General features: G+C 57.0%; 4 protein-coding genes across 9 annotated transcripts; 1 reads left to right on the forward strand and 3 right to left on the reverse strand.

The window, feature by feature from the left end:
- Positions 1-1,046: 1,046 nt before the first annotated feature.
- On the reverse strand, positions 1,047-1,593 carry LENEP (lens epithelial protein; the record flags this gene model as incomplete). The annotated part of the gene is made up of 2 exons (XM_081025254.1): positions 1,047-1,245; positions 1,532-1,593. The coding sequence occupies 2 exons, from the start codon at positions 1,591-1,593 to the stop codon at positions 1,047-1,049; spliced, it is 261 nt and encodes an 86-aa protein (XP_080881380.1).
- Positions 1,594-1,748: 155 nt separating this feature from the next.
- Positions 1,749-7,267, reverse strand: FLAD1 (flavin adenine dinucleotide synthetase 1). Of its 3 annotated transcripts, none has more exons than XM_081025290.1 (8): positions 7,191-7,267; positions 6,511-6,734; positions 4,374-5,118; positions 3,598-3,745; positions 3,029-3,127; positions 2,758-2,947; positions 2,066-2,139; positions 1,749-1,970 (listed from the first exon to the last, which is right to left on the reverse strand). In XM_081025290.1, exons 2-8 carry the CDS (start codon positions 6,589-6,591, stop codon positions 1,835-1,837), a joined length of 1,473 nt encoding a protein of 490 aa, XP_080881416.1. In that variant the 5' UTR covers positions 6,592-6,734; positions 7,191-7,267; the 3' UTR covers positions 1,749-1,834. The 3 variants fall into 3 exon arrangements, with proteins under 3 accessions (XP_080881416.1, XP_080881418.1, XP_080881417.1); XM_081025292.1 differs by having other exon boundaries at positions 7,155-7,198; XM_081025291.1 differs by having other exon boundaries at positions 6,927-7,198.
- A 2,243-nt stretch (positions 7,268-9,510) lies between these two features.
- CKS1B (CDC28 protein kinase regulatory subunit 1B) lies at positions 9,511-12,905 on the reverse strand. Its single transcript, XM_081025512.1, has 3 exons — positions 12,778-12,905; positions 10,637-10,764; positions 9,511-10,021 (listed from the first exon to the last, which is right to left on the reverse strand). The coding sequence occupies exons 1-3, from the start codon at positions 12,834-12,836 to the stop codon at positions 9,969-9,971; spliced, it is 240 nt and encodes a 79-aa protein (XP_080881638.1). The 5' UTR covers positions 12,837-12,905; the 3' UTR covers positions 9,511-9,968.
- Positions 12,906-13,126: 221 nt separating this feature from the next.
- Positions 13,127-23,187, forward strand: SHC1 (SHC adaptor protein 1). 4 transcript variants are annotated; one of them, XM_081025507.1, is made up of 13 exons: positions 13,127-13,298; positions 16,556-16,723; positions 17,257-17,327; positions 17,841-17,904; positions 18,052-18,171; positions 18,609-18,662; positions 18,844-18,895; positions 19,058-19,184; positions 19,924-20,122; positions 20,210-20,279; positions 20,359-20,493; positions 20,640-20,878; positions 21,611-23,187. In XM_081025507.1, the coding sequence occupies exons 2-13, from the start codon at positions 16,559-16,561 to the stop codon at positions 21,737-21,739; spliced, it is 1,425 nt and encodes a 474-aa protein (XP_080881633.1). In that variant the 5' UTR covers positions 13,127-13,298; positions 16,556-16,558; the 3' UTR covers positions 21,740-23,187. The 4 variants fall into 4 exon arrangements, with proteins under 4 accessions (XP_080881633.1, XP_080881634.1, XP_080881631.1 ...); XM_081025508.1 differs by having other exon boundaries at positions 20,362-20,493; XM_081025505.1 differs by lacking the exon at positions 13,127-13,298 and having other exon boundaries at positions 16,002-16,723.
- Positions 23,188-23,286: the final 99 nt, after the last annotated feature.

Here is a 23,286-nt window from a genome sequence, read left to right on the forward strand (position 1 = left end):
TTTGAGGTTGTGGGGGCTGTGAGTGGGCACGTTAGTAAGCATGCTGTAAGCATGGCTTGTGTGTACCCACCACTGGCAGTAATAAGGGAAAGCACGTGTTGGTGGCTGCCAGGGGGACGTGAAGAGATGATTCTGCTCCTCCTGGATGTTTGTGTCCTGTCGTAAGCCTAAGGGACCTGTGTGGCCACAGAGGTCCCTTTCTCTTGCAGCTTTGTGAGGTGGAGGAGCAGGGCCCTTACCTCCTCCATGAGCTGGGTTCTAGCCTCAGCCCAGGTTTGTCCCTAAGATCCTCAGAGGCAGGCGCTGGCCAGACCCCGTGTTCCGTTTGCGTTCCCATCCTAACGCACAGGGCCTCACGAAAGACCCCACCCAAGCTGGACTCTTCCCTACCCACAAGTTGGGAGGAACCTGGCCTTCTCACCTCCCCCCCCCCCAACAGGCACCAGTGAGTCAGGAAAGCTGGCTTTCAGTCTCAGTTTCATCTGGGACAACCTCCTTCCCTCCCTGGTCGGCACCCTGACTACAAGACCCTGCCAGTGCTGACTTTTTCTGATTCCTCTTTAGACACTGAGAACTTATGGCCTCAAGGCCTATTTATTATATATATACTTCAGTGATTCTCAAACAGAGGCATTAGGGGGCAGTCCCATTCCTGGCACTAAGAGGATAAGACTAACCATCTGGGCTGGGGGGCTCACTGTGCCAAGCTTGGAGGAGTGCCAGGTCCTGCTGCAGTCTTACTGGGGTCCCAGCCAGCAGGCCAAGCTCCTGTGCACAGAGGTCCACCAGGTAGGGGCTGGGAATGGAGGCCCAGAGATGAGGCAGGTCTGACAGATGGCACCGCCTCAAAGCAGGAGACACACTTCACTCATTGTTTGTGGCCCATCCTTGGTCAGGTGCAGCTGGCCCCAGGGGTCTTGATGGGGGCTGGGCTGGGCGCTGAAGAAGAGAATGGGAAGCTGAGAGGCAGGCTCTGGCCAGAGGCTGCAGCCGTGCCTGCTGCTTGCCCTACTCCGCCCACCTGAGCAATACCAGCCCTGGCGCCTTCAGTCCAGCAGCTCCTTGGTACACCAGCAGCACAGGAGGATGTAGGCGACTTCCTTCAGGGTCCGCTGCAGGCCCTCCCACCTGGTGCCCATCTTCACGACTGGCCCTTGGAGGCCAGCATCTCGCAGGGCCCCTCTGAGGGAGAAGGGTAGGGCCTGGGCTAGGGGCTGAGTCCGGGCCTGCCTGTGGGCAGCAGCTCTGAGCAAGGGTGTGGGAGCTGCCTCTGGAGCCTTTTATCAACTGTCCCCACCCCCTCAGACCTCCTGACTACAGGGACAAAGGCCCCAGGGTCTAGCACAGGGAAGGTTCTGGGCTGGGGAACGGGCTGAGTCAGCCCCTATGCGGAGATGGAGGAGGGGTGGGGTTAGTAGGAGGAGGAGGGCCTGGCCACTCCATCTGTCACCGTCCACAGCCAGGCCAGCTCAGCTTGCCTTCTTCCAGCCTAGGCCTCGAAACCTCAGGTGCCCTGCCTGGTTGCCCTTACCCCCAGTGGTTGGCACAACTCCCTACTTCCGCCCTCTGGTGGGCTCCTGCTGAGGCTGGCATTCAGAATCACCAACCAGAGCTCCTTTCCAGCCTATGCTGCACCCCCACCCCCACCCTATGCCGGATTGAGCTCTGCCACTTCAGAGCTGGCAGGGCCTGGCCCACTCTGATTCTCCCACCCCCTGGAGCAGGAAGACACAGCAAGAGCAACAGGCTCACGAGAGGCACAGTTTATTGAGAGGCTGCACTCCAGGACAGCCTCCCTGCTGAGGGCAGGGGGGGAGGGGGCAGGGCTGGGAGGTCACGTGCGGGAGTTGCGCTCTTCATCCTCATTCTCCAGGAGGTAGGCTGGTCTGTAAGTGGGCTGTCCTCCTGGGCCCAGGTACTTCAGGGCTGGGTTCCGCACCGTGTTCTCCCGGCTCCCCAGTGACGTGTAACTGGAGCCAGAACAGAGGGCGAGTGTGTGGTGGGGTGGCTGCCCCATCCCAGCTCCCGCACCTCCCCACACAGGCTCTTCCCCCAACACGCTTACCCTCGGTCATACAGGATACAGTACGGGACAAACAGCTGACGCAGAAAGTCCCAGATATCTCTGTAGGTCCAGTCCTGGGAGGTCAGAGAGTCAGACAAGAGCCACAAATACCGTCCTATCCCACTGTCCCCCTGCTGCCTGGGAAGGGGCCCTTGGAGGGAGGGCCTGCTATCCGACTGGCGGGTACGACTGGCGGGTACGTCTCGCTCTGTGCCCCGTGCACTCCCAACTCGCGCTCGGCTGGCCTGTGGGCTCCAGGAGGACAGGGAGGGGCTATCTGTGGAAGCCCACGCTGTCCGGAGAGCTTCGCGCAGTGATGGACATATTCTTTCTGTGCTAATACGGTGGGCACTTAAAACAAGGTGCGTATCGTTCAGAGTTTTTTTTCGTCATTTGTATTTCATTTTCATTCAGTACAGTTTCAGGATAAATAAATGGCTAACAGCCACCATACTGGACAGCAGAGATCTAAGACGTTGTTCTGCCCACAGTGAAAGGACGACGCCTGCCACTGAATTAGTGCTCAGTAATATTGGTCAAAAGGCTGACTGAACAAATAGCACAGCCTCCCTGGGCTGATGGGGCCCCTCCATCCACGTCCCACCTCGGGAAGCCAGGGAGCAGCGACTGACGGGACACGACACCGAAGGCGGGACACGACACCGAAGGCGGTCAGGCCCCTTCTGCCTTACCAGCAGCGGGTTGACGCGCATGAACGAGGGCCAGCCTGGGTCGGTGGGACTGAAGGGGCAGAGGCTGCGAGAGTAGGGGTCCGTGCGGCGCGTGCCCATGAGGACGGCCTCCAGCTGGGGGTGCCGTGCCTTCAGCAGGCTCAGGGCCTGCTTCATGTCGCCCTTAGCCTCTAGCACCTGCAGACGGTACCTGAGGGAGGGAGAGGCGTGAGGGTTACAAATGGGCCTTGCCGAGCCCATCTTGGAGCCCAAAGCTCCAGGCCCCGGGTACCTCTTGATGGTGTCCTGTAGAAACTGCTCCAGCTCAGGGAAAGGGGAGATGCTGCGAATATACAGGATCTGGAGGGGTTCTTGAACCTCAGCGCATTTCCTGCGGGGGGCGGGAGAATCCATAGGCTTGTCAGCACGGGCAAGGAAATGCTTCCCAGAGTTTGCCCCGTTCTCCTGGACCCCCAGGACGGACACCCTTCTCTCCCCCTTCCGTGTCCTTCCCATCCATCAGAGCCCATCTCCTCTGGGAAGCCCGCTCGGATGTCTCCCCTCTCAAATATGGCGCCCACATCCCTGTTTCGGGTAGGTTAATCTCACCTCCCCACAGGACCGGGACCTCCCTGTGGTTTGGGATGGTTGCTCACTCATCCACACCTAGGGCCAGGCATGTGTCAGGGGCCCAATAAATATGGTGGGGGAATGGAACAGAGGTCGCTCTGGCTACCTCCCTCTCAGACCCCAGCCAGATAGCCCCTTTCTTCCCTGCTTCCTAGGCTAGGGAGCTAGAGGGTGGGGGCAGATCAGGTACCTGGGGTTCTCTGGGCTCCTGCCTCCAGGGGGTAGGCTCACCTCTGCACAGCTGCGTGGAAGAGGTGTAGGAGGGCGGTGCAGTCCTTGCCCCCGTTGAAGCCCACGCAGAGCTGGGGGAGGCTGTACCGAGCCAGGGTGGTCTCAATGGTCCGCAGGGCCCCTGCCACCTTGTCCCCCAGAGGAGACCCTGCCAGGCAGGCAGGGAAAAGACCATCAGATAGACACCACGCTAGGGCACTGGGGGCCACGACGCCCTTGCTTCAAACCCTTCAGGATCCTCCCAGGGTCCCGAGGATGAAGTCCATTCCTTCCTGCTGCCCAGCAGGCCCACAGACGCAACTCCCTGCCTGCCATTCAGCCACACCTCATCTCAGTGTCTTCTCCCGGGGGCCCGTCTCCTAAACCTCCTGCCGCTCCCTTCCAGGCCCCCTCTCCCACTGGGTGCTCTTGCTCCACTCCTGGTCTGGCCCGATCCTCCTTGTCACTCAGCGGGTATGTCACCTGCCCAGAGAAGCCTTCTCTGACCCCAGATCCAGGCCGATCTCCCTTCGTCACTGACATCTCATGCACGATTACCTGTTTAACATCTACTGTTCCTGGTAAAGCACTGGTCCCTAGAGTAGGGCTGTCCTGGTGAGCTGCCCCCCAAACTCCAGCACAGTGCTGGTGAAAGTGGGTACACACTCAGTATTTATTAGGAGAATGAATGAAATTGACTGTAGCTATTCTCTGCCCTGTCCTGGACTTGTGGGAAGCCTCCGACAGCCCCTGCTTTCCCGAGACCTGGGGTGCCCCCTCCCCCAGGAGGCCCGTACCAGACTCTGCGAGACTGTACACAGCCTCGCTGGCTTGCTCCACGGTGTTGCGTTTGTAGGGGACCAGCGATCCCTGGGGCAGATGGGCTGTCAGGTAGGCCAAGCATTCCTCCAGGGGCGCTTCCTCCTCTGAGTCCAGCGTCACCTTGACCTGGTAGTAGTTGCTGCCCCAGTCAGGATAGGAACCCAGGCTCAGCCTGCGTCCAAAGTGGGCCTGGGCCTCGGCCAGGATGGGGGCGATAGAGGCCTCGTCAGCGGCCACATACAGCTCCCGCAAGTAGAACTGAACGGCTGAGTTTAAGAACAGTCCCTTCAGCCCCTCCAGGACCCGCCGCAGCAGCTCTGGAATGCCTGGGAAGACGTAGACATTGCGGACGGAGACCAGTGGGAATCTGAAGGGGTGGCCAGTGTGAGGATCTGTGCCGTAATGCAGGCGGGCAGAGGAGGGCACCAGCGACAGCTTCTTCCAGCCCTCCCTTCCTAGGGCTTTGATGGCCGCTTCCAGCTCAGGGTGTGGCTTGAGCTCATCCCCAAAGGCCTGTGCTACGGCCTCGAAGGTCACGTCATCATGAGTGGGACCGATGCCCCCTGCCGTGAGGACATGGGTGAAGCGGCTGGAAAAAGAGGTGATCTCAGCCGCAATGGTGGCTACGTCATCAGGCACAACAGAGACTCGACACACCTGGACCCCCAGGGAGCGCAGTGTCCGGCACAGGAAGTAGGTGTTGGTGTCCTGAGTGTGTCCCTGGGAGGTCGGAGATGGAGGAAGATGAGAGAGTCAGTGCTGTGGCATGAAGGGCAAAGGCGGCAGGGGTGAAAGTGGCACCTGCCTGATGATGGGGCACTCTGCTCTCTGGGGACACCAGCTCAGGCTGCCAAGAAGCCTGGACTGGGCACAAGGGCGGGAAGGTGCGTGTGAATGGAGTCGGGCGGGATGTGTCATCCACCTTGGGCCTTCTCCTCTGCACTGTGGCCTTGACCTCATCGACGCTTAGGGATTCAATGATCAATTCTATCCACTTCCTCACCAATCCTGACAGTCTCAGTCCCCTGGCTCCAACTGCTTATTGGGCAGCTTCACCCTATCTTGGGGCGCTGTCCCTTCGGTCAATGGCATCTCCAGACACCGTCCACAGCCAGTCAGGCCCTTCATGCTGTTGACTCTATTTCTGAAATGTCTCTCCGTCTGCCCTCTTCTCTTGACCCCTGCTGCCACCAAGCAGGTCCTTGGCACCTTTCACCTGGGCAGTTGCGACAGCCCCCTGGCCAGGCTCCCAGCCTCCGGGCACAGCGCTCTGCCTGGTGCCTCCTGAATACCCTTCCGAAAGTGTCACTGTGATTGCATCACTCTTGGACTCAAAAGCCATTTGTTGTTTCCAACCATATACAGAATAAAGTTCACATTCTTTTGCAGAACATTTGAGGCTGTGTGTTCATGGCAGCCCCATGTCCTTCTGCTGCTCTACAGAATGTTAGTGGTTAAGGGCTACTCTGAAATAAGAATCAGGTTGGAAGCCCTCTACCATTTCCTAGCTGTGTTACCTCGGGCAGGTTTCTCAATCTCTCTGAGCCTCAGTCTCATAATCTACTAAGTAAGATTTATAATAAAAGTACCAACGTCATGGGGTTGTTGTGAGGAACAGTAAGGTCACATATGTGATGTAATAAGCCCACGTTCAGGCCCTAGTAAGCACTCAGAACATAGGGGTCAATATTACTATTACAAACGTGACACAAATGTCATGCCTACCACGACTTCTAGTAAGACTTCCCTGATCCTTCAGAAGGGATTGCTCCCTTGTAGTACTTTCTTTTTATCTCACTTATCCACTCTTCAAATCGGTTAAACTCTTAAATAATACCTGCGCCTGTACCGCCTTTACACGCTGGACTGCCTGTCCTTCATGAAGCCCCTCCCCCACTCTTCTTGGCAAATCGTAGAGCCTTTGCTGTAAGTTTTTCAACTGAGTAATTGAAAGGATGAGGGTCACTTTTCCAGCACTATTTTGGACTCGCTCCAGGAACCTAGTGCAGCAAGTGGGGGTGAGGCCATCCTGGTTCACCCTCCCTCAACAGTACGGAGCAGGCACTTTAAGGACAGGAGAACCCGCCCCTCCCCCTTCTGCCCCAGACCCACCTTGAGGATCTCATCTCCAACAATGATGATGCCTGCTGTCACGCTGCGCCCTGGGGGAGGTTCAGAGGCCCTAGATGCCATGGTCCTGCCTTCTCTGCCCCTCTGCAAGGCCCTCCAGTAGCCACCCAGACCCCCAAATAGGGGTCGCAAACACGGGAGTCCCGCCAGGTCTAAAGGGCACTGGGGGCCATAGCATGGGAACGGGGGTCCGGGGTCGAGGGAACCTGGAGGAGCCAGAAAATATAATGGGGGAGAGCAGGAGTGCATGGTCTTCCTCACCTGGCCCTTGACAAGCGACTCCTTTTATCCCTGCCTCTTTAATAAACGTGTTCTCAACCCCCAGCCCATGCCCCTTTAAATGTCTTCTAAGCTTGGCTCTAGTCTCCTTAAAATGTCCTGCTGTCCCGAGAACCTACCACAGGTCTTCTGTCCGCCGAGCTCGGCTCCTCGGGCCTGCTCTATTTTGGGCACCGGCACCTTTAAATGTCTCTTTTCTGTGGGGCCCCTGTCCCTTTAAATGTCTACCTGCTCAAGGGCCTTGGCCCCTTTAAATGCGTGCCCTCCCTCCACCCCGACCAGAACTCAGCCGCCTTCTTCTGCAAGCTTCCACACCCTTTCTAGCCCGGAATCCCATCTCTCCCCACCTCGTTACAGACTACTGAGCTCTCTCACGTTCTCACCTGCCTCTGGCACCTTTCACCAGTTCTCTCCCTCTCCTTTCCGCCTGTCCTAGGGCAGCTTCCGTACTCAGAGTCCCGCCTTAGACCCACACCGACCTCATATTAATTGGTCATTTTGGCTGTCGCTCAGACTACCTCCATGGGTCCATTGGTGAAGTCGACTGTCGCTCACGAGCCTTAGCCAGAGGGCGGGAGCAATGCTGGGTTGTTATTGGCGACAACCACGTGGGCACCCTCACCCGGAAATATGGGGGCCGGGCCCTAGCCGGGGGCGGGGCTTTTTTCCCGGGCACGACGGGGGGCGCGGGGGGAGCGAAAGGAGCGGTGCTCGGAGGTGCTCTAAAGATTTCGAGGTGCTCCCTCCTGCTGTTGGAAGTAAAGGGAGGCTTGATTCTAACCTTCTGTATTCAAATGCTTGTGTGCGTGGCTATCAGTTTTCTTTAACCACGACTCTATTTCTAGGCTAAGGGGTCAGGGGTTGCTACGGTATCGGAATTTTATATTATAGCAGATGGAAGTTGGAGGGATACCAAGAATAATTGTCAGCACTGCCTGTGAGGTAGGAAGATCCTGCAGGTGAGCTTCCAGTATGCGGAACTTTTGTGTTATAAACGATAAAGGGAATTACCTAAACCTCTTTGATAAGGAAAAGTCTCGCCCCACCTTGCTCCACTAGAGCTTTGTTTAAACATCACCTCTCCCAGTTATGGGTCTGGCAGGTACAAGTGAGGGCAGCGCCTAGGGAGTGCCCTGTGTCCACTTTGGACTCAAACTTACTCATTTCAGTTGCCTTTGGTCTAAAAGTGCTTCTTAAACCTTCACCCTAATCATCTGGGGACCTTGAGTGGGGCCCGAAATCTGCACGTAACAAGCTCGCGTGTAATGCTGATGATACCGGTGTGTGCACTAGGTTTTCTGTAGTAAAGGTCTAAAATTCAGTCATCTGGAGGAGGGCTGAACCATGACTGGTCTCAGTTTACGGTCCTAAAAACGTAAGGTAAATACGATGCCCATTTTACAGATGGGCAACGGGCTCAGAAAGGTGAGATGCCACACAACCACGACAAAACACTAAAGTGAATGGCAGAGCCAGGCTTCTAGACCATTCTTTCTAAGTAATAAGTCCTGTTTTTTCCAATGAAAAGAACCTCTAAAAAAAAAGCCCCGCTTGCCGAATGACATAAGCCATGTGTGTTCCGTTGTCTTTATTAGTAATAAAGGTGATATTTGATACCCCCCAGAGGAACCCCAGAACCTCGGCTCTGGTCCAGTCTTTCACCGGTGGTTTCTCAAGCTTAGGGAGCATCAGGATCACCTGGAGAGCTTGGTAAAATGTCGCTGGGCCCAACCCTCAGGCTTTTGATTCAGGAGGTCTAGGTTGGAGTCCAAAATGTGCATTTCTAATGAGTTTCCAAGGTACCAGTTCAGGGACCAAACTCCAAGAACCCTGCTCTCCGAATAAATGTATGGAAGACAGGGGAAAGTAGGTAGATTAATCTCCCTTACTTACTACTACTGTTGTACTTATTTTTAAGTGTTTTTCCAGGACCCATCAGCTCCAAGTCAAGTAGTTGTTTCAGTCTAGGTGTGGAGGGCGCAGCTCACAGGTGGCCCGTGTGGGGATCGCACTGGCAACCTTGTTGTTAAGAGCACTGCGTTTTTACCGAGCTAACCGGCCGCCCCCAAAACTACTGTTATTTTTCAAAGTAGAGGGGAATCTATGATTTGGTGAAATGTTTTCTTAAACAGCTACAATTTACACCTGTTTTCTCAAAGGTTAGTGCTGTAACTACCTGCCACTGAATGCTAGAAATCCCCACATCTGGGCCACACCCCAGGCCAATTGAGTCCACACCTCTAAGAATGATTTAGGCATCAGTACCCAGGTGATTCCAATGCTCAAAGTGGGGACCACTGGAAACAGTCCCCAACCAATGTGAACAGGCCATAGGTGTGCCTGAGCCTTAGGTGGGGCAAGAAGTGGGGCGCACTCTCCGGCTGCTAGCCTCCTCCCTTCCTCCCCTCGCCCCCAATATTGGGACTATGTTACGGGCAGCACCACTGACTGTTTATTTGTTCTGACGAGATATTATCCCTATATAACCTCTATTTTCGGCCAGTAGTTAGACATATATTTCAGATGTTTGACAGCAAGCCTGCTTTTCAGATGAGATTAAAAACCAGCTACCCGAACGTTGAAATAAACATCATTATCAGCAAAGAGCGGTGCCTCATTATCTGACTGAAGGGGATAGCAGAACCATGATATTGAATGTGATGCTCACCTGAGAGGGGGAAAAAGCTTTACAAGTAGGTTATTGGATTATAAAATCTTCCTCTTTAATCAAGGCTTTGAACAGGAAACAGATTTCTTGAATAAAATGGAAAGTTTCCAATACATTGAAACATAAAGCACCATACACACAACACCTGGCAGGAACCAAAACAGCAGGTTTCCACAGTCCCTGGAACAGCCACGGTCTTGTTCTCAGGTGCTTCCTCCATCTGCCAGGTGTGATCTGGTGGACACAGAGCTCACCGTGGTTTCTGGGGCCGCATTCAGCGGAGGCTGCAGCCCCAAGAGCCCTGCCCTGGCTGGGCCGTGTGCTGCTGGCTCTGCTCAGAAGCAAAGCAGTCACCAGCACATCCAAACAGTGTATTTTAAAATCTTTTAAATATCAAAATGAGAAACGAGAAGGCAACATAATTTTATCAGAAAGATGTTAGCAAGTGAGGACCGCTGTGTGAAGCTTGAGGCTGCAAAGTGGCTCTCCAGCTTCATTTCTTTGGCTTCTTGGGCAGTGGCCGCCGGAACAGCAAGATGTGAGGTTCTGAAAGAGTGAGTGAAATCTAAGAGACAAGCCCGCACCCTTCTGTGCCCAACCTACAGGGCACCCTGCTCCCATTTCCCAGCTATCGCCCGCTCAGATCTCTATAACTCGGTTAAGATGTAAGCATATGGCCTTGGGAGCAGACCGACAGCCTGGCCTGTCTACCAAGGACAGAAGTGGTAATATCAGTTCTTCTGCTATGCTTGTTCCGCCCCGGGAAGTCCTTTATTCGTTCTGCCCGGCAGCTTGGTGTCTGGTGTCTTACCAAGAAATACACTTTCCTTGGCTTATTTGGAACACATCCAAGAATTCTCTTTTTGATGGAGAATGAAGTAAAGGCCATAAACTCTACCAGGGTACACCTGGCCTTCGAGAAAGGGGTACCCTTTGACTGAATCAGATATAAAAGGAGGTTTTTTCATTGACAGGTCATTTCTGAACTTCCCAGATACTTTACTCTTATTCTTATTTCTGGTCGCTCCAGTTTTTCTAGAAGGCTGGTGGGGTAAGAAACCAGTAAACCACCCTTTCTTTCCCCCTCTTTCTCTGGGAGCTATCATTCCTTCATTCCCTCAGTGAAGCAGCCCCAATGGTTCTTTCAGCCATTGCACTGACCTGGTTCATGGATCATATAATGGACCCATCCCTGACTCTGCTGAACACCAAGATTCCTCCATTCAGATTCAGACATCAAATGGGTTTTAGGGACCAGCTTAGCTATGTCCTTGGGCAACATGACATGCCTGTAACAGAAACATGGGCAGGTGGGGGAATTTGTGTCAGTACTGGGTACCGTCTGTTAGGCAAGTACCTGCATACAAAGCCAAGAGAGGAAAGAACAGAGAAATCGTTTCTGATGGCAGGGAGTTCCTGTAATCTTATTGTGGGGTAGAGGCAGCTAGAAATAAAGGCCAAGTTATGTAAATCCTCAGAAAAGTATGTAAAGAAAGTACAAATGAATGCATGAACCCAAGTGAATGAGCACCTACATTCCAGGCACTGATGATACATTGCCTCTGCCTTCCCGGGCTTAGTCTTCTAGTTGATTACCCTAAAACAATATAATGGGGGCCCCATGGCATACAGTGTTACTAATTAAAGGTGGTTTTGAATAGAATTGGTAAGGAAGGGAGAGCAGTGATTTTGTGGAGAAGAAAGGCCTATTATGGAGTGCTCTGTGGAAGAGCCATCACAAAGGATGAAATGTCAATGTCTTATCCTCTAAAATCTATCCCCAATCTCATTTTCCTAACTCTGAAGGGATGTGCCATGAGACTTCTTTTGGGAAACTTCATGCTTTCCTAGCCAAGGATAAGTCTCCTTTCATGGCAAAGAAGTGACTACTCTGATTTGATTTGGGCTAACCCAGATAGGCTTCATCACGCTCAATGAAAATGTACTAAATGCTCTCTCTGTGCTAGTAACAGATTTCCCACCCCCGGCCCCACAGAGATAATATACTTCCAGTCTAAATGTTTGAAAATAGCTTACATTCTAACAAACCCCTGGCCCAAAGACTGGCTTCAATACCTAAGTCGGCAAACAACCCCCCAAAAGAACACAAAAACACGCAAAAACCAAAAGCCTTTCTTAAACCAAAATACCACTGCCAAGACTTACGCCTTCCAGGGGATGACACTCCCTAACCCTGCAAAGTGCTCTGAGCACAGAGGTTTGGGAAGCTCAATTCAGATGTAGAGTAAAACAGCTGAGGGGAAGAAAGTGACTTGGGCGGGGCCTGAGGTCTTTTCCCTCGGGCCAGGCATAAAGACCGTCAATACATTTGTCAGCACAGGCTGAGTTCTCTAGAGGGCCGAGCCCTGCACCGGGCTGGAGAAGAAACACAAATTTCCTTTTCGTGTCCTTCAATTGAGAAGACAAGAGACAAACTTGGAAGTTGTTTTAAGTAACAGACTAGAGGAATGCCAACATGTGCAGAACCCTTTGTTTTCCACACTTCTCCAATCCAGAATTATGAATGCAGGACTTCTCAAATGCAAACTCTGGAGGGATTCCTGTCTTCACCAGCCTGGGCAAGCTCTACGTGCTTCCATCACAAGCTGCACGTGGCACCTTTCTGAAATCAGTTATTTCCAGCTTCTTTTAGGCCTGGCTTATCTTTGCACTTTAGCAGAACACCTGAAACCTGTAAGCACTCCGGAATTGCTTCCTAAATTGCTCCCAAATATTTGAAGGGTAGCGATGAGGTGCATGGGCAGTCTTTTCTCAATGTTCCGGGCCAGTTTTATGCCGTTCCTCGAAGTCCCCGTCCCACACACGCCGCACAGCCACGCCCCTTTCCATGAATTAATGAGCAATACGCTCAGGCTTTCATAACTCCCTTCCACTGAAGACGCGGGGGAAATTTGAGCTCCGCCTTTGCCCCCTTTTCCTAGTAGGCTCTATGATTCGATGGTGTCGCCGTGATGCAAGCAGGGTCAAGAAGGCAAGGTCAACTTCCTCAATCAAGTGGAGAAGGAGCCAGGAACCTCCAAGGCGACGGTGGTCAGCACTCGCACTCTAACCACGCCTACCTCCGCCTCCCCCAAGGGCTCCCCCTCCAAATTCGCTCCCCGTTTCTCCTACCGCCGCCTCCTACCCTGCGCGCATGCGCTCTACGCTCTCACTAGCTCACACCCGTCCCGTTAATCTGCTGCGCATGCGCTGATTCTGTGGCTTCAAGCCAGATTACTAACTCCTCGCGCCCTCACTTGTCAAACTCACGACCTCGTTACGGCCCCCGCGCCGGCACTAACCGGTACTCGAACTCCTCGTCGTCGTATTTGTCCGAATAGTAAATTTGTTTGTGCGCCATGATCGCTCTGTCCGAGGACCTTCAGCACCGCGCCGCCAACCTCCAAACAACTCCCAGCAGCACGCGCTCCCCCACCCTCTTTGGCCTCACTTTCAAACACGCCGCCTGGGCTTCCTATTGGGCCCCTGGACTTAAGGCGGGACGACTCCACTTTCAAGCCTCCTATTGGCTGAGATTTGCTTCTCGTACAGTCCTCATTGGAACGCACTCCTTGCGTTTCCCAAGAACGGGCTTAGGTGAAAAAGAGGCCTCTTATTGGCTAGCACTGGGAAAGTGGGCCGGGTGAAGGAGGGACTGTGAGGTAGAGGGTCAGGGGTTAGCGAGGCCGGAAGTGAGTGCAATAAAGTTTCTCCAGGGAGGCCGGGCCCGGGGAGAAAGTTGGAGCAGCGACCTAAGGAGGTAGTGGCGTGATCCAGAACCAAATCAGCCCGCGGTGCGGTGCAGCGACTCCATGAGGCCCTGGTGAGTTGGGACTTTTTTTTCTCCCTAGGTGACCCACTCCTCCACCCCGGAACCCCTCTCCCGGGACCCTACTTCCGGTCTTCATTTATAAGTCCCGCCCCCTGAGACCCCCTCCCCGGAAGTCCCACCTCCCAACTTCAGGGGCTCCCTGAACCCCGACTTGTCTTCTATTTATTGTCCCTGACCCCACCCTGTCACCCAGCTTTCCTGGAAGTCCCACCCCCTGACATGCTTCCAAGCCCTACTACCAGAAACCCCACGTTAGTCCTTCCAATTCCCCGAAACTCCGCCTCAGCGCGATGATTCCCCGCTAACTCCCGTCTATCAAAAAGCCTATCTTCCAAAAGGGCAAAGCCCTGCCCCTCGAATAACTACAGCATTCGAGTCCGTGAAGCCCCGCCCCTCGGGGCCCCGCCCCTCTGCAAGTCCCGCCCCTTCCTCCATCCACGTCTGAGTGTCCAGAAGCCTCGCCTCCTAGCGAGCCGTGTCCGAGGCCGCGTCGTAGGGGACCGCGCCCCCTCAGGAGGCTGATCCTGGTGGCACCCAGGGCTTCGCCTCGGAAGCTGTGTCAGACACTCCACGTGCTAACGTTTCCCTGTCCGTTTCCCGAGCTGGCCGGCTCCGTGGGGAGGGCAGTCCAGGTTCCCACCGCGGGCTCGGAGGCCAGGAGAGGCGGCCCCGCCAAGGGTGGACCCCCGTGAAGGGGGCTGGGCTTGGGGTTTGGCACGAGGGGGGAGGGAGGCTGGCGCCTGGCTTCCCAGCCCCCCTCCCGGAGCTTCCCTTCCCGGAACTGACCCACCCCGGGAACAGCTGTGAGGTTTTCTACCTGCACCACGCGGGACTTGGGCAGGGCCATTGACTTCTTGTGACAGGAGCGCAAGTTTGCTGCCACCTGAGCAGGGGGCCTTGGAGAGGGTGTAGGGGACAGTGACCGTGGGGCTGTTTGTTGTTTTTTTTTAAGGGGCTGCGCAGCCCCCCCCCCCACGCCGGCTCCTCCCCTCCCCCTAACCCGAGTTCCTGTCTGGGCATTCCTTGTGGTCCTGCTCGCCCGGCCTTCCCTTCTGGAGACATTCCTGAGGCTTTCGCCATTTCCTGCTGCTTCCCGCCGCGCGGAGAAGGCGGCGTCTGCCCCCCACCGACCGCCCAGACTCCCAGGAGGCAACCTCATGCCCAGGCAGAGTCAAAGAGCCCTGCTTCCTCCTTCCTCGCTTCCCAATGCCCACACCTGTCGGTCATTCCCCGCCTCTGGCCCCTACCGGACGCCCATGGCTCGAGATGAAGACACCCTGGGGTGTGTGCGCGTGTGCACACGCGTGTGTCGGGGGTGTGAGGTCCTGGCTGGTTCCCCTGCTGCGCTCTGTGCCTGAGCGCTGAGCTGTAGGAAATGGGTGTTGGCATTCCTGGTCGCGGGTGCTGGAATGACAGCTCTCCTGATGAGGCCTGCGGGGAGGGGACCGAGCTCAGCACAGTGTCCAACCGCTTTGAGTGCTGGTGGCGTTCATGGTTATGATCACATGACTGTCGGCATCTTTTTACCTTCTGAAGTAATTTAAAGATAGGTAATTCCACGGCGAGCCTGGGGGGTCTGGGTATCTTACTTCTTTGCTGGTCCCTTTCCCACTTCCTCTATGGCTCCCTTGGCAGAGCTGTGGCAGGAAGCGGTGGGAGGCAGGAATGGGTCTGGGACCGGTGCCCTGTGTCCAGCCTCAGCGCATGGACCCTGGCACCCTTCTCCAGTACTGCGCACAGATTTACCTTCTGCCCCCTTCTCCCTTCATGGTCTGTAGCCCCCAGTTCTCTTGGAGAACTGTTTCATTCTCCCACCTCCTCCAGCCAAGCTGCGCCCCTGATGTGAGGGGCGCTCTGCTCCCTGGTGGACACGTGTACCCTCTTCGGAGAGTATGGCATACCGGGCAGGTGCAGGGAGCTGACCTTAGTGTCAGTGTCCTGCTCCCCCATCTACCCTTGATAGCCGGCTTTGCTAACGGGGACGGGCAGAAGAGTGCTTGGCGGTGGCCGGCGCTCCTTGGCATGGTAGGTGCCACGCACAGAGAACGAGACTCCACCAGCCTGCCCTCTGCTCCAGCTCCTCTCCCTGCTGCACCACCCAGGGTGGACTTTATTCCCCCTACCTCACCAGCTGTGCCTTCCCCCTGGCCCCTCTGCACCCCCTGGGACCACTTCCTCCTTTCCCCATTTCTTTAGCTCCTGTCCACAGCTGTTGTAGCAGACGATGCTAATGGCTCGGGCTCCCTGGGGCCACCACCCCACTGTATGCTAGTGGTGGGGGGTGGCCTGGGCTGGAGATAGGGGACTTTTGAGTGTTCAAGCGGGACAGGAAGGGAAATGCTGAGCTCAGGGATCCCCTCCCTTTTCCACCCCCAGCTGCCTCTGTTTCCTCCCTCATTCCCCACCACCCTCCCACAGCTTCCTGCTCCCTTTGGCCTGCCTGTGTCCGGTTTGGATTGATCCAGACCTTCTCTTATCCTCTTCCTTTCCTTCTCACTCCTTGGTCCTCCCCTCCCACCCCTACTTTACTCCTCCCCAGATTACTAGTTGTTTGTATGGGGGCAGTGGTGGTGTGGGGGCTCATCCCTCAAGCCTGTGAGTCAGCACTGTCCTCGGGATTGGTCTCTCGCATTGGCTCCCCGCCCCTGGGGAGGAGCCAGGCAGCTCTAGGTCCAGCCCGTTCTTCCCTCAGCCGGAGAAGAAGCTCCACGCTGGGCGGGGATGGGGCCGGCAACAGTCTGGGTCTGAGCTGGAGGAGCTGGAGAATCCAGAGCCTCTAGTCCCTCTCCCTCCCCAGAACCCTTGAGATCCCTGGGCCGTAGCGGGCCGATCGGGCCAAGGGCCTGGGGATGCCCCTGCCTGGCCCCCTTGCCCTGACCGGCAGGGGGGCCGGGCTGGGCAGCAGCCTCCCTCTCACTCCAGCCATGGATCTCCTGCCCCCCAAGCCCAAGTACAACCCACTTCGGAATGAGTCTCTGTCGTCGCTGGAGGAGGGGGCTTCAGAGTCCACCCCACCGGAGGAGTTACCCTCACCGTCAGCCTCATCCCTGGGGCCCATCCTGCCACCTCTGCCTGCGGACGATAGTCCCACTACCCTGTGCTCCTTCTTCCCCCGGATGAGCAACCTGAAGCTGGCCAACCCGGCTGGGGCGCGCTCGGGGCCGAAGGGGGAGCCAGGCAGGGTGGCTGAGGATGGGGAGGGGATCGTAGGGGCAGCCGTGCCAGACTCAGGCCCTCTGCCTCTCCAGGACATGAACAAGCTGAGTGGAGGCGGCGGGCGCAGGACTCGGGTGGAAGGGGGCCAGCTGGGGGGCGAGGAGTGGACCCGCCACGGGAGCTTTGTCAATAAGCCCACACGAGGCTGGCTGCACCCCAACGACAGAGTCATGGGACCCGGGGTTTCCTACTTGGTTCGGGTGAGTGAACGTCTCCCACTGCCTCCCAGACCCCTCCAGTGCCTACACTCTGGCTGTGGGGGAGGCCCCGGCTCATCCCCAGCAACTCCCGTGGGGGCAGTGCCCTGTTTCCTAAACCTGCCTGGCTCCTTCTCCAATTCTGCAGCCCCTTCGCTCCCAGCGCTGCCTGGGTCCCCCTTCCCTCTTGTGACTCCCCCACCCCACCCTCACCCCTCCATGTTTAGTACGTGCCCTGCCCAGCCCATGGAGCACCTTTAGTAAGTGTTGGGATGAGTGAGTCTTGATTGTTCCCTCCAGTCTCCTCCCCGTGTCTAGAGATGTCACTCCATTCCCGCCCCCCATGCCTGTCACTCCTCCCAGATGCCTCATGGCTTGCTAGCTCGCCCTTCCCCTCTCTCCTCATTCCCTGCTGTCTTGTGTGCTGTGGCCTGTGGCAGAACCTCATCTGCACTGTCCTTAGGGACATGTAGGGAAAAGTCCCAGGCCCCTTTGGGCAGGGGTGGGGCGGCGGCTGACACCCCCCTTCCCCTCAGTACATGGGCTGTGTGGAGGTCCTGCAGTCGATGCGAGCCCTGGACTTCAACACGCGCACTCAGGTCACCAGGTCAGTGCAGGGGGTGAGGGTGGGGGCGCAGAAGGGGAGCCTGGCTGGGTCACTTGGTGCTGGTGCTAGTGAAGGCTTATCTGTGGCTGGGAAAGGGGACTGAGGGAAAGTTGAGGGAGCGAGTCTTAAGTCTGAATGAAAAGAGGCAACTCTGGCCTGGATCCTTCTTACTCATCCAGCCTCGGGAGTTGTGGGGGGAGGTGGCAGAGGCAGCTGGCAGCTGGAGGTTGAGTAGAAAATGGGGGTAGATGGAAGATTGCTGCTGCCTTTGGGAAGGGAATGGGACATTTGGTAGCTGGAGGGGGTGGGGCCAGCCCATTGAGGCCCTAACCCAATCAGCCAGGAAGCGGCCTCTCAGTGTCATCAAATATTAAAGGCCCTTAATTCAATCCACCACGACAAAGAGCCTGGCGTGCCCCTGGAGTCTGGCCTGGCCTTCCCCTCCCCCAGTCCTGTGGCAGCCCCCGCCCAGTGGGAGGCAGGCTCTGGGTCTGAGCACCCCTCTTTCCCTAGGGAGGCCATCAGTCTGGTGTGTGAAGCTGTGCCAGGTGCTAAGGGGGCGACAAAAAGGAGAAAGGTACCCCGGGGGCGATGGGGCTGGGGGTGCTGTGGGAGGTGGAGGGGCTGAGCAAAGGCAAGTGTGGGGAGAAGGCCCACAGGCAGGAGTGGGGGTTTCTGGGTGTTGGGAGCCCCTCGTTTCTGAGACCCTCGGGCCCTTCCTTAGCCCTGTAGCCGCCCGCTCAGTTCCATTCTGGGGAGGAGTAACCTGAAATTTGCTGGGATGCCAATCACTCTCACCGTTTCCACCAGCAGCCTCAACCTCATGGCCGCAGACTGCAAACAGGTAGTGGACTGGGCAGGGGGCCCAGCAGCATTGGTGGGGGCTAAGCGGGGACCTGGCTGTGAGGGGGGCTGGGCAGGGGGCCCAGCAGCTGGTGGGGGGCTAAGTGGGGACCTGGCTGTGAGGGGGGGTTAGGCAGGGGGCCCAGCAGCATTGGTCGGGGGCTAAGCGGGGACCTGGCTGTGAGGGGGGCTGGGCAGGGGGCCCAGCAGCATTGGTCGGGGGCTAAGCGAGGACCTGGCTATGAGAGCGAGGGTCTAGGAAAGGGCTTGGGTGCAGTAGGACAGTAGGAAAGGAGATTAGGAGGATGTGGGGTAAGAAGCCAAAAGGGTGAGATGGGGACTGCCGGTTTTGGGCCGGGTGGGGGGCACTCAGGTGAGCCTGAGGCTGCCTGACACATGTCATTCCCTACCTTCTCCTCCCCTTGCCCTAACCCTCAGATTATTGCCAACCACCACATGCAATCTATCTCGTTTGCGTCCGGCGGGGACCCGGTGAGTTGGGGGGCAGAGCAAAAATGGCGGGAGAAGAGTAAGGGGCAGGTTGGGAAGACGGGCTCGCAGAATGGGCATGCTAGGATGGAGGCTGCATCTGGAAAGCACTGGGATTGAGGGGTGAGGCGTGAGTGGGGCTACCCGATGTAGCTAACTGGCCTCTCCTGACTGTCCTCCTCAGGACACAGCCGAGTATGTCGCCTATGTGGCCAAAGACCCGGTGAATCAGAGAGGTGAGGCGTAGGGAGTGGGGTGGGGCCGGCTGGCCGGGAGGCAGGTGAGCAGGACCCGGAGCTGAGCGGGGACTCCTGCTGAGGAGGACGAGAGCCCCTGTCCATGCCTCCTCCCAGCAACCCTGCCTCAGAGCTCACCGACAGCCTCTGCTGTGCCCCCAGCCTGCCACATCCTGGAGTGTCCCGAAGGGCTTGCTCAGGACGTCATCAGCACCATTGGTCAGGCCTTCGAACTGCGCTTCAAACAGTACCTCAGGAACCCGCCCAAGCTGGTTACCCCCCATGACAGGTGAGCGCGGAGGAAGCTCGTGGGCCCCAGACCGGAATTGGGAAAGTAGGTCCGCTGTTCCCACACTTGGGCTCAGAATGGTTCAGGGAAGGAAGTAACCTGTGTGCCCTGCTTCCCACTTCCTGCAATTCTTACATTTCCTGTGGCCATCGGGAAAGTCACTGGCGGCTCTGCCTGCTGCAGGGCCAGCAGTCGGGGGCCTGACGCTGCAGCCCAGCCCTGGCCAGACGTGCTTCTTAGTCCTGGCGGCCCCGTGCCTGGCCTGTCCCTCTTTCTTGCCCATTTCTCCATCCTCAGGTCTTTGTTTGTCTGCCCCTAGAAGCCATCTAGAGTTTGAGCGAGGGGTGATGGCTCTTTCCCGAGACCCCACGTTTTCTCGGGCTGGAGACATTGAGCCTTGGAGGAGCCTAACGTGCTCTGGAGCACCCCCCCCAGACCCCCGACAGTGTCGTGAACTTTAAAATCCCACCTGCATTTGCATCTCAGCTGCAGCGCCTTCCCTTGTGAGAGACCTTAGGCCAATCTTTCCGTCTCTGACCCTCATTCTCCCGATGTAAACTGGGGAAGGACATAACCCACCTTATGGGGTTGCCGGGAGGATGAGGTGGTGGTGTGTGTAGCACAGCTAGCCTCAGGCCGAGCCTACAGGAAACCCCAGGCCACGCCGGTCACTGTTCCGTTGCGTCCCTCCCTCCGTCTGTCCGTCCTCCCACCACACTCCTCACCCCGTCCGTCTCAGGATGGCCGGCTTTGATGGTTCAGCTTGGGATGAGGAGGAGGAAGAGCCGCCTGACCATCAGTACTATAATGACTTCCCGGGGAAGGAACCCCCTCTTGGGGGGGTGGTGGACATGAGGCTTCGGGAAGGAGCCCCCCCGGGGGCTGCTCGACCCACGCCGCCCAGCGCCCAGACCCCCAGCCACCTGGGAGCAACGCTGGTAAGTTGCTTGGATAGAGGTGGGCTAGGCCCGGGGTAGGAGTGTCTGGTGAGGGCCTCTGGTCCCACCCGGTTTTTGTCCTTTCAGCCTGTGGGGCAGCCTGTTGTGGGAGACCCTGAAGGCCGTAAGCAGATGCCACCTCCGCCACCCTGCCCAGGTAGGGAGGGGGTTGAGAGGGACAGAGCCAGGGGCGCAGGAGGCAGGGCTGGGGTCACTGGAAGCCTCCCTTCCCTCAGCAGGCAGAGAGCTCTTCGATGACCCCTCCTATGTCAATGTCCAGAACCTGGACAAGGCCCGGCAAGCTGGGGCTGGGGCCGGGCACCCCAACCCTGCTGTCAATGGCAGTGCGCCCCGAGACCTCTTTGACATGAGTGAGTGCTCCTCTCCCTTCCGCGTCTGTCTTCGTCCTTGGTTCCTCCTCTCCTCCGCCCTGTTTGCTCTTTCCTTCCTGGCCTTCCCGCCCTGGAGGTTCTGGGTCCTGGGCACATGTTGTACCGTTGGCCTTTCCTACCCCCAGAGCCCTTTGAAGATGCCCTTCGGGTGCCTCCCCCTCCCCATTCTGTGGCCATGGCTGAGCAGCTCCGGGGGGAGCCCTGGTTCCACGGGAAGCTGAGCCGCAGGGAGGCCGAGGCGCTGCTGCAGCTCAATGGGGACTTCCTGGTGCGGGAAAGCACCACCACGCCCGGCCAGTACGTGCTCACCGGCCTGCAGAGCGGGCAGCCCAAGCACCTGCTACTGGTGGACCCTGAGGGTGTGGTGAGTGGCAGGGGCCTGGGGGCAGGGCACCGGGGAGGCGCGGTGCCCTTTGCAGTCTGCCCGTCCCCTCGTTGCTCCCTAGGCTTGCATGGACGGCACCTCTACATCTTAAGGTGCCTGACATCCCCCGTCCAATGGCTGAGGGTTCCTTCCCTTCTCACGTCCCTGAGGCTGAGCTGTGTTCCTGGCAGTCCTGGCCAGCCCATAAATCCCCAAACTTTATGCCCAGGAGTCATCTCACCGGAGCCCCTCTTTTGACAAATGAGGAAAGCATCCTGGAGAGGCTGTGAGGCTCAATGTGAGATGGCTACACAGGCTGGACGCCCCAAGTCTCCTCTTGTAAGAGGAGCCGGGGCTCCCCCCTCCTGCAGACGCAGGGCTCAGCCCAGGGCCCCCCATAACTTTGCTCTCTCTTCCACAGAAGCTCCTTTCCACATCCATTTTGTACCATGTACCCTCCCCTGAGCCTTATCCCTTCCCCCAGGCCAGGGAAGGGGTAGCTGGCCCTCAGCTTCATAGCTTCTGACGTCCCCTCTGCCTTCTCCCGGTCCCTGGCCTGCCCGTTCCCGCGGCTGCCTCTAGCTTCCTTCTCTGGAGAAGCCTCAGTGAGCAGGGCTGACAGCCCTCCCCCGCCTGCCATCTTTTTCTCCTTCCTCAGCTTCCTCGGCCTTGGGGGCTGAGGTATTACTGGGCTCTTCACCTGAATCGAGCCTGTCCCTTCCCACTGCCCAGGTTCGGACAAAGGATCACCGCTTTGAGAGTGTCAGTCACCTCATCAGCTACCACATGGACAATCACTTGCCCATCATCTCTGCGGGCAGCGAACTGTGTCTACAGCAACCTGTGGAGCGGAAACTGTGACCCGTCGCAGGTGCTTTCCAGAAGACACCCTGCAACTCCTTCCACTATTTCCTGACTGTCAGGACCTCACTTGGGAGTGTTCTGTGGGCCTGGCCTTGGGCCGCAGCTGGGGGTAGTGTGGACACTGGCTTCCGTCAGCATCCGGCTGAGGGAAAGGGGTTGAGTCAGGAGCCTGGGGTAGAGTCCTCCTCCCCAAACCTCACCAAAGTATTAACGTAGAGTGGCCCCCTTCTCAGGGCCTTTCCTGTGCCAACCTGATACCCCCTTCCCCGAGCAGGTGGGTGCTCGAGGCCTGGGCAGTGTGCCTCATGGAAAATGTCCTGTGGTGACAGGTAGTTAGTTGGTCACCCTTCCAGGGAAGGGAGAAGAAATCACACCTTTGGTCTACTCCTGGGATCAGGGTGCCCCAGACCCCTCTCGACAACCCTCCCTCTCAGTGTTTAAACTTTGTGCCTTTGACCACCTCCTGGGTCTGAAAATATTTTATGCAAAGAGTTCTTGGGCCCCTTGAGGTCAAGGATGGGGGTGCTGACACCTTGGGTTCTGGGACCCTGTCCTCTCCTTGCTCAGCACCTCCTTCAGTTAGGCTGGGAGAACGGGCAGCGGTGGCAGCAGTCCCTTCTGTCTGGGCATATGCCACCATAGAGGTTGCCTCAGAACCCCCCTCCCGGCCAGGGGGGAGACGGACCTTTCTTAGCTCAGTGCCTCCTGGCCGGGGCCCCTGACCCCAGGGGTCTGTATATACATTTCTATACCCCTCCCCTCCCACGTCACATGCATGTTATATTCTACAGCCAAAGTGTAGCCCTTCCTCCTGCGTCCTCCGCGCTGCCTACCCTGCTGGGGCGCGGGAGGATGACTGACTCTGGGTTTCGGCAACTATTAGCGCTCCCAGGTGGATTCTGGGGAGGGGGAACAGGTATGGAGACTCAAACGCAGTAGACAATCCCCACATACCATCTGTAGATTTGGAACTGCATTTATTTTTTATTTTATATGCCTATATTTGAGGGCTGTAGATGTACTTTCCTAATTTGTTTTCCATGAGCACAAAATGATGGTAACCCATTTCGTTTATACATCACCTCTTTGACTTTGCAAAGCCCTTTTCCAACTGTTGGCAGCTGGGGCCGGCAGCGTTATCTTCTCTAAGAGACCCAGGGCAGGGAAGTCAGTTGTGAACGAGGACCAGACACACGTGGGCCTCCCACGCGAGGCTAGGAGGCGGAAGTGTGGCTGGGGAAACCTAAAGCCTGCAGTTACTGCGTCCCTGCCTGGGGCCACCGCCACGGAGAAGCCCACGGAGAAGCCGGCCCTGCGAGTCTCTAGGCCTGGTGGCTAGGGGACAGTTGACTGCCCTCGCCGCCTCATTTTTGTAGTTTGGGTGTTCTCACGGGTCTTACTTATACCAAAGGGAAAAAAAAAATTAAAAGTCCATATTTCTTCTACCTCGGCCTCTTAGTTCTTGTCGCTGCCTATTGTTCGCCGTGGGCCCTCCGCGGCCGAAGCCAGCCGGCCTCGCTCGGGCGGGCTCCAGCAGGCGACCG

This window comes from Rhinolophus hipposideros, assembly GCF_964194185.1.
Source record: "Rhinolophus hipposideros genome assembly, chromosome: 19".
Taxonomy (NCBI): domain Eukaryota; kingdom Metazoa; phylum Chordata; class Mammalia; order Chiroptera; family Rhinolophidae; genus Rhinolophus; species Rhinolophus hipposideros.

Excerpts from the sequence above, each read along its gene's own strand:
- FLAD1 (XM_081025290.1), bottom strand. The coding sequence starts at position 6,591 with ATGGCATCTAGGGCCTCTGAACCTCCCCCAGGGCGCAGCGTGACAGCA. Across the intron at positions 3,746-4,373 it reads GTACAGTCTCGCAGAGTCTG|GGTCTCCTCTGGGGGACAAG; the intron begins GTACGGGCCTCC and ends CCTGCCTGGCAG. Across the intron at positions 2,948-3,028 it reads CTACAGGACACCATCAAGAG|GTACCGTCTGCAGGTGCTAG; the intron begins GTACCCGGGGCC and ends TCCCTCCCTCAG.
- CKS1B (XM_081025512.1), bottom strand. The coding sequence starts at position 12,836 with ATGGCGCACAAACAAATTTACTATTCGGACAAATACGACGACGAGGAG. Across the intron at positions 10,765-12,777 it reads GACGAGGAGTTCGAGTACCG|GCATGTCATGTTGCCCAAGG; the intron begins GTTAGTGCCGGC and ends TTTCTGTTACAG. Across the intron at positions 10,022-10,636 it reads TTATATGATCCATGAACCAG|AACCTCACATCTTGCTGTTC; the intron begins GTCAGTGCAATG and ends TCACTCTTTCAG.
- SHC1 (XM_081025505.1), top strand. The coding sequence starts at position 16,157 with ATGCCCCTGCCTGGCCCCCTTGCCCTGACCGGCAGGGGGGCCGGGCTG. Across the intron at positions 18,663-18,843 it reads TTGCGTCCGGCGGGGACCCG|GACACAGCCGAGTATGTCGC; the intron begins GTGAGTTGGGGG and ends TGTCCTCCTCAG. Across the intron at positions 19,185-19,923 it reads CTGGTTACCCCCCATGACAG|GATGGCCGGCTTTGATGGTT; the intron begins GTGAGCGCGGAG and ends CGTCCGTCTCAG.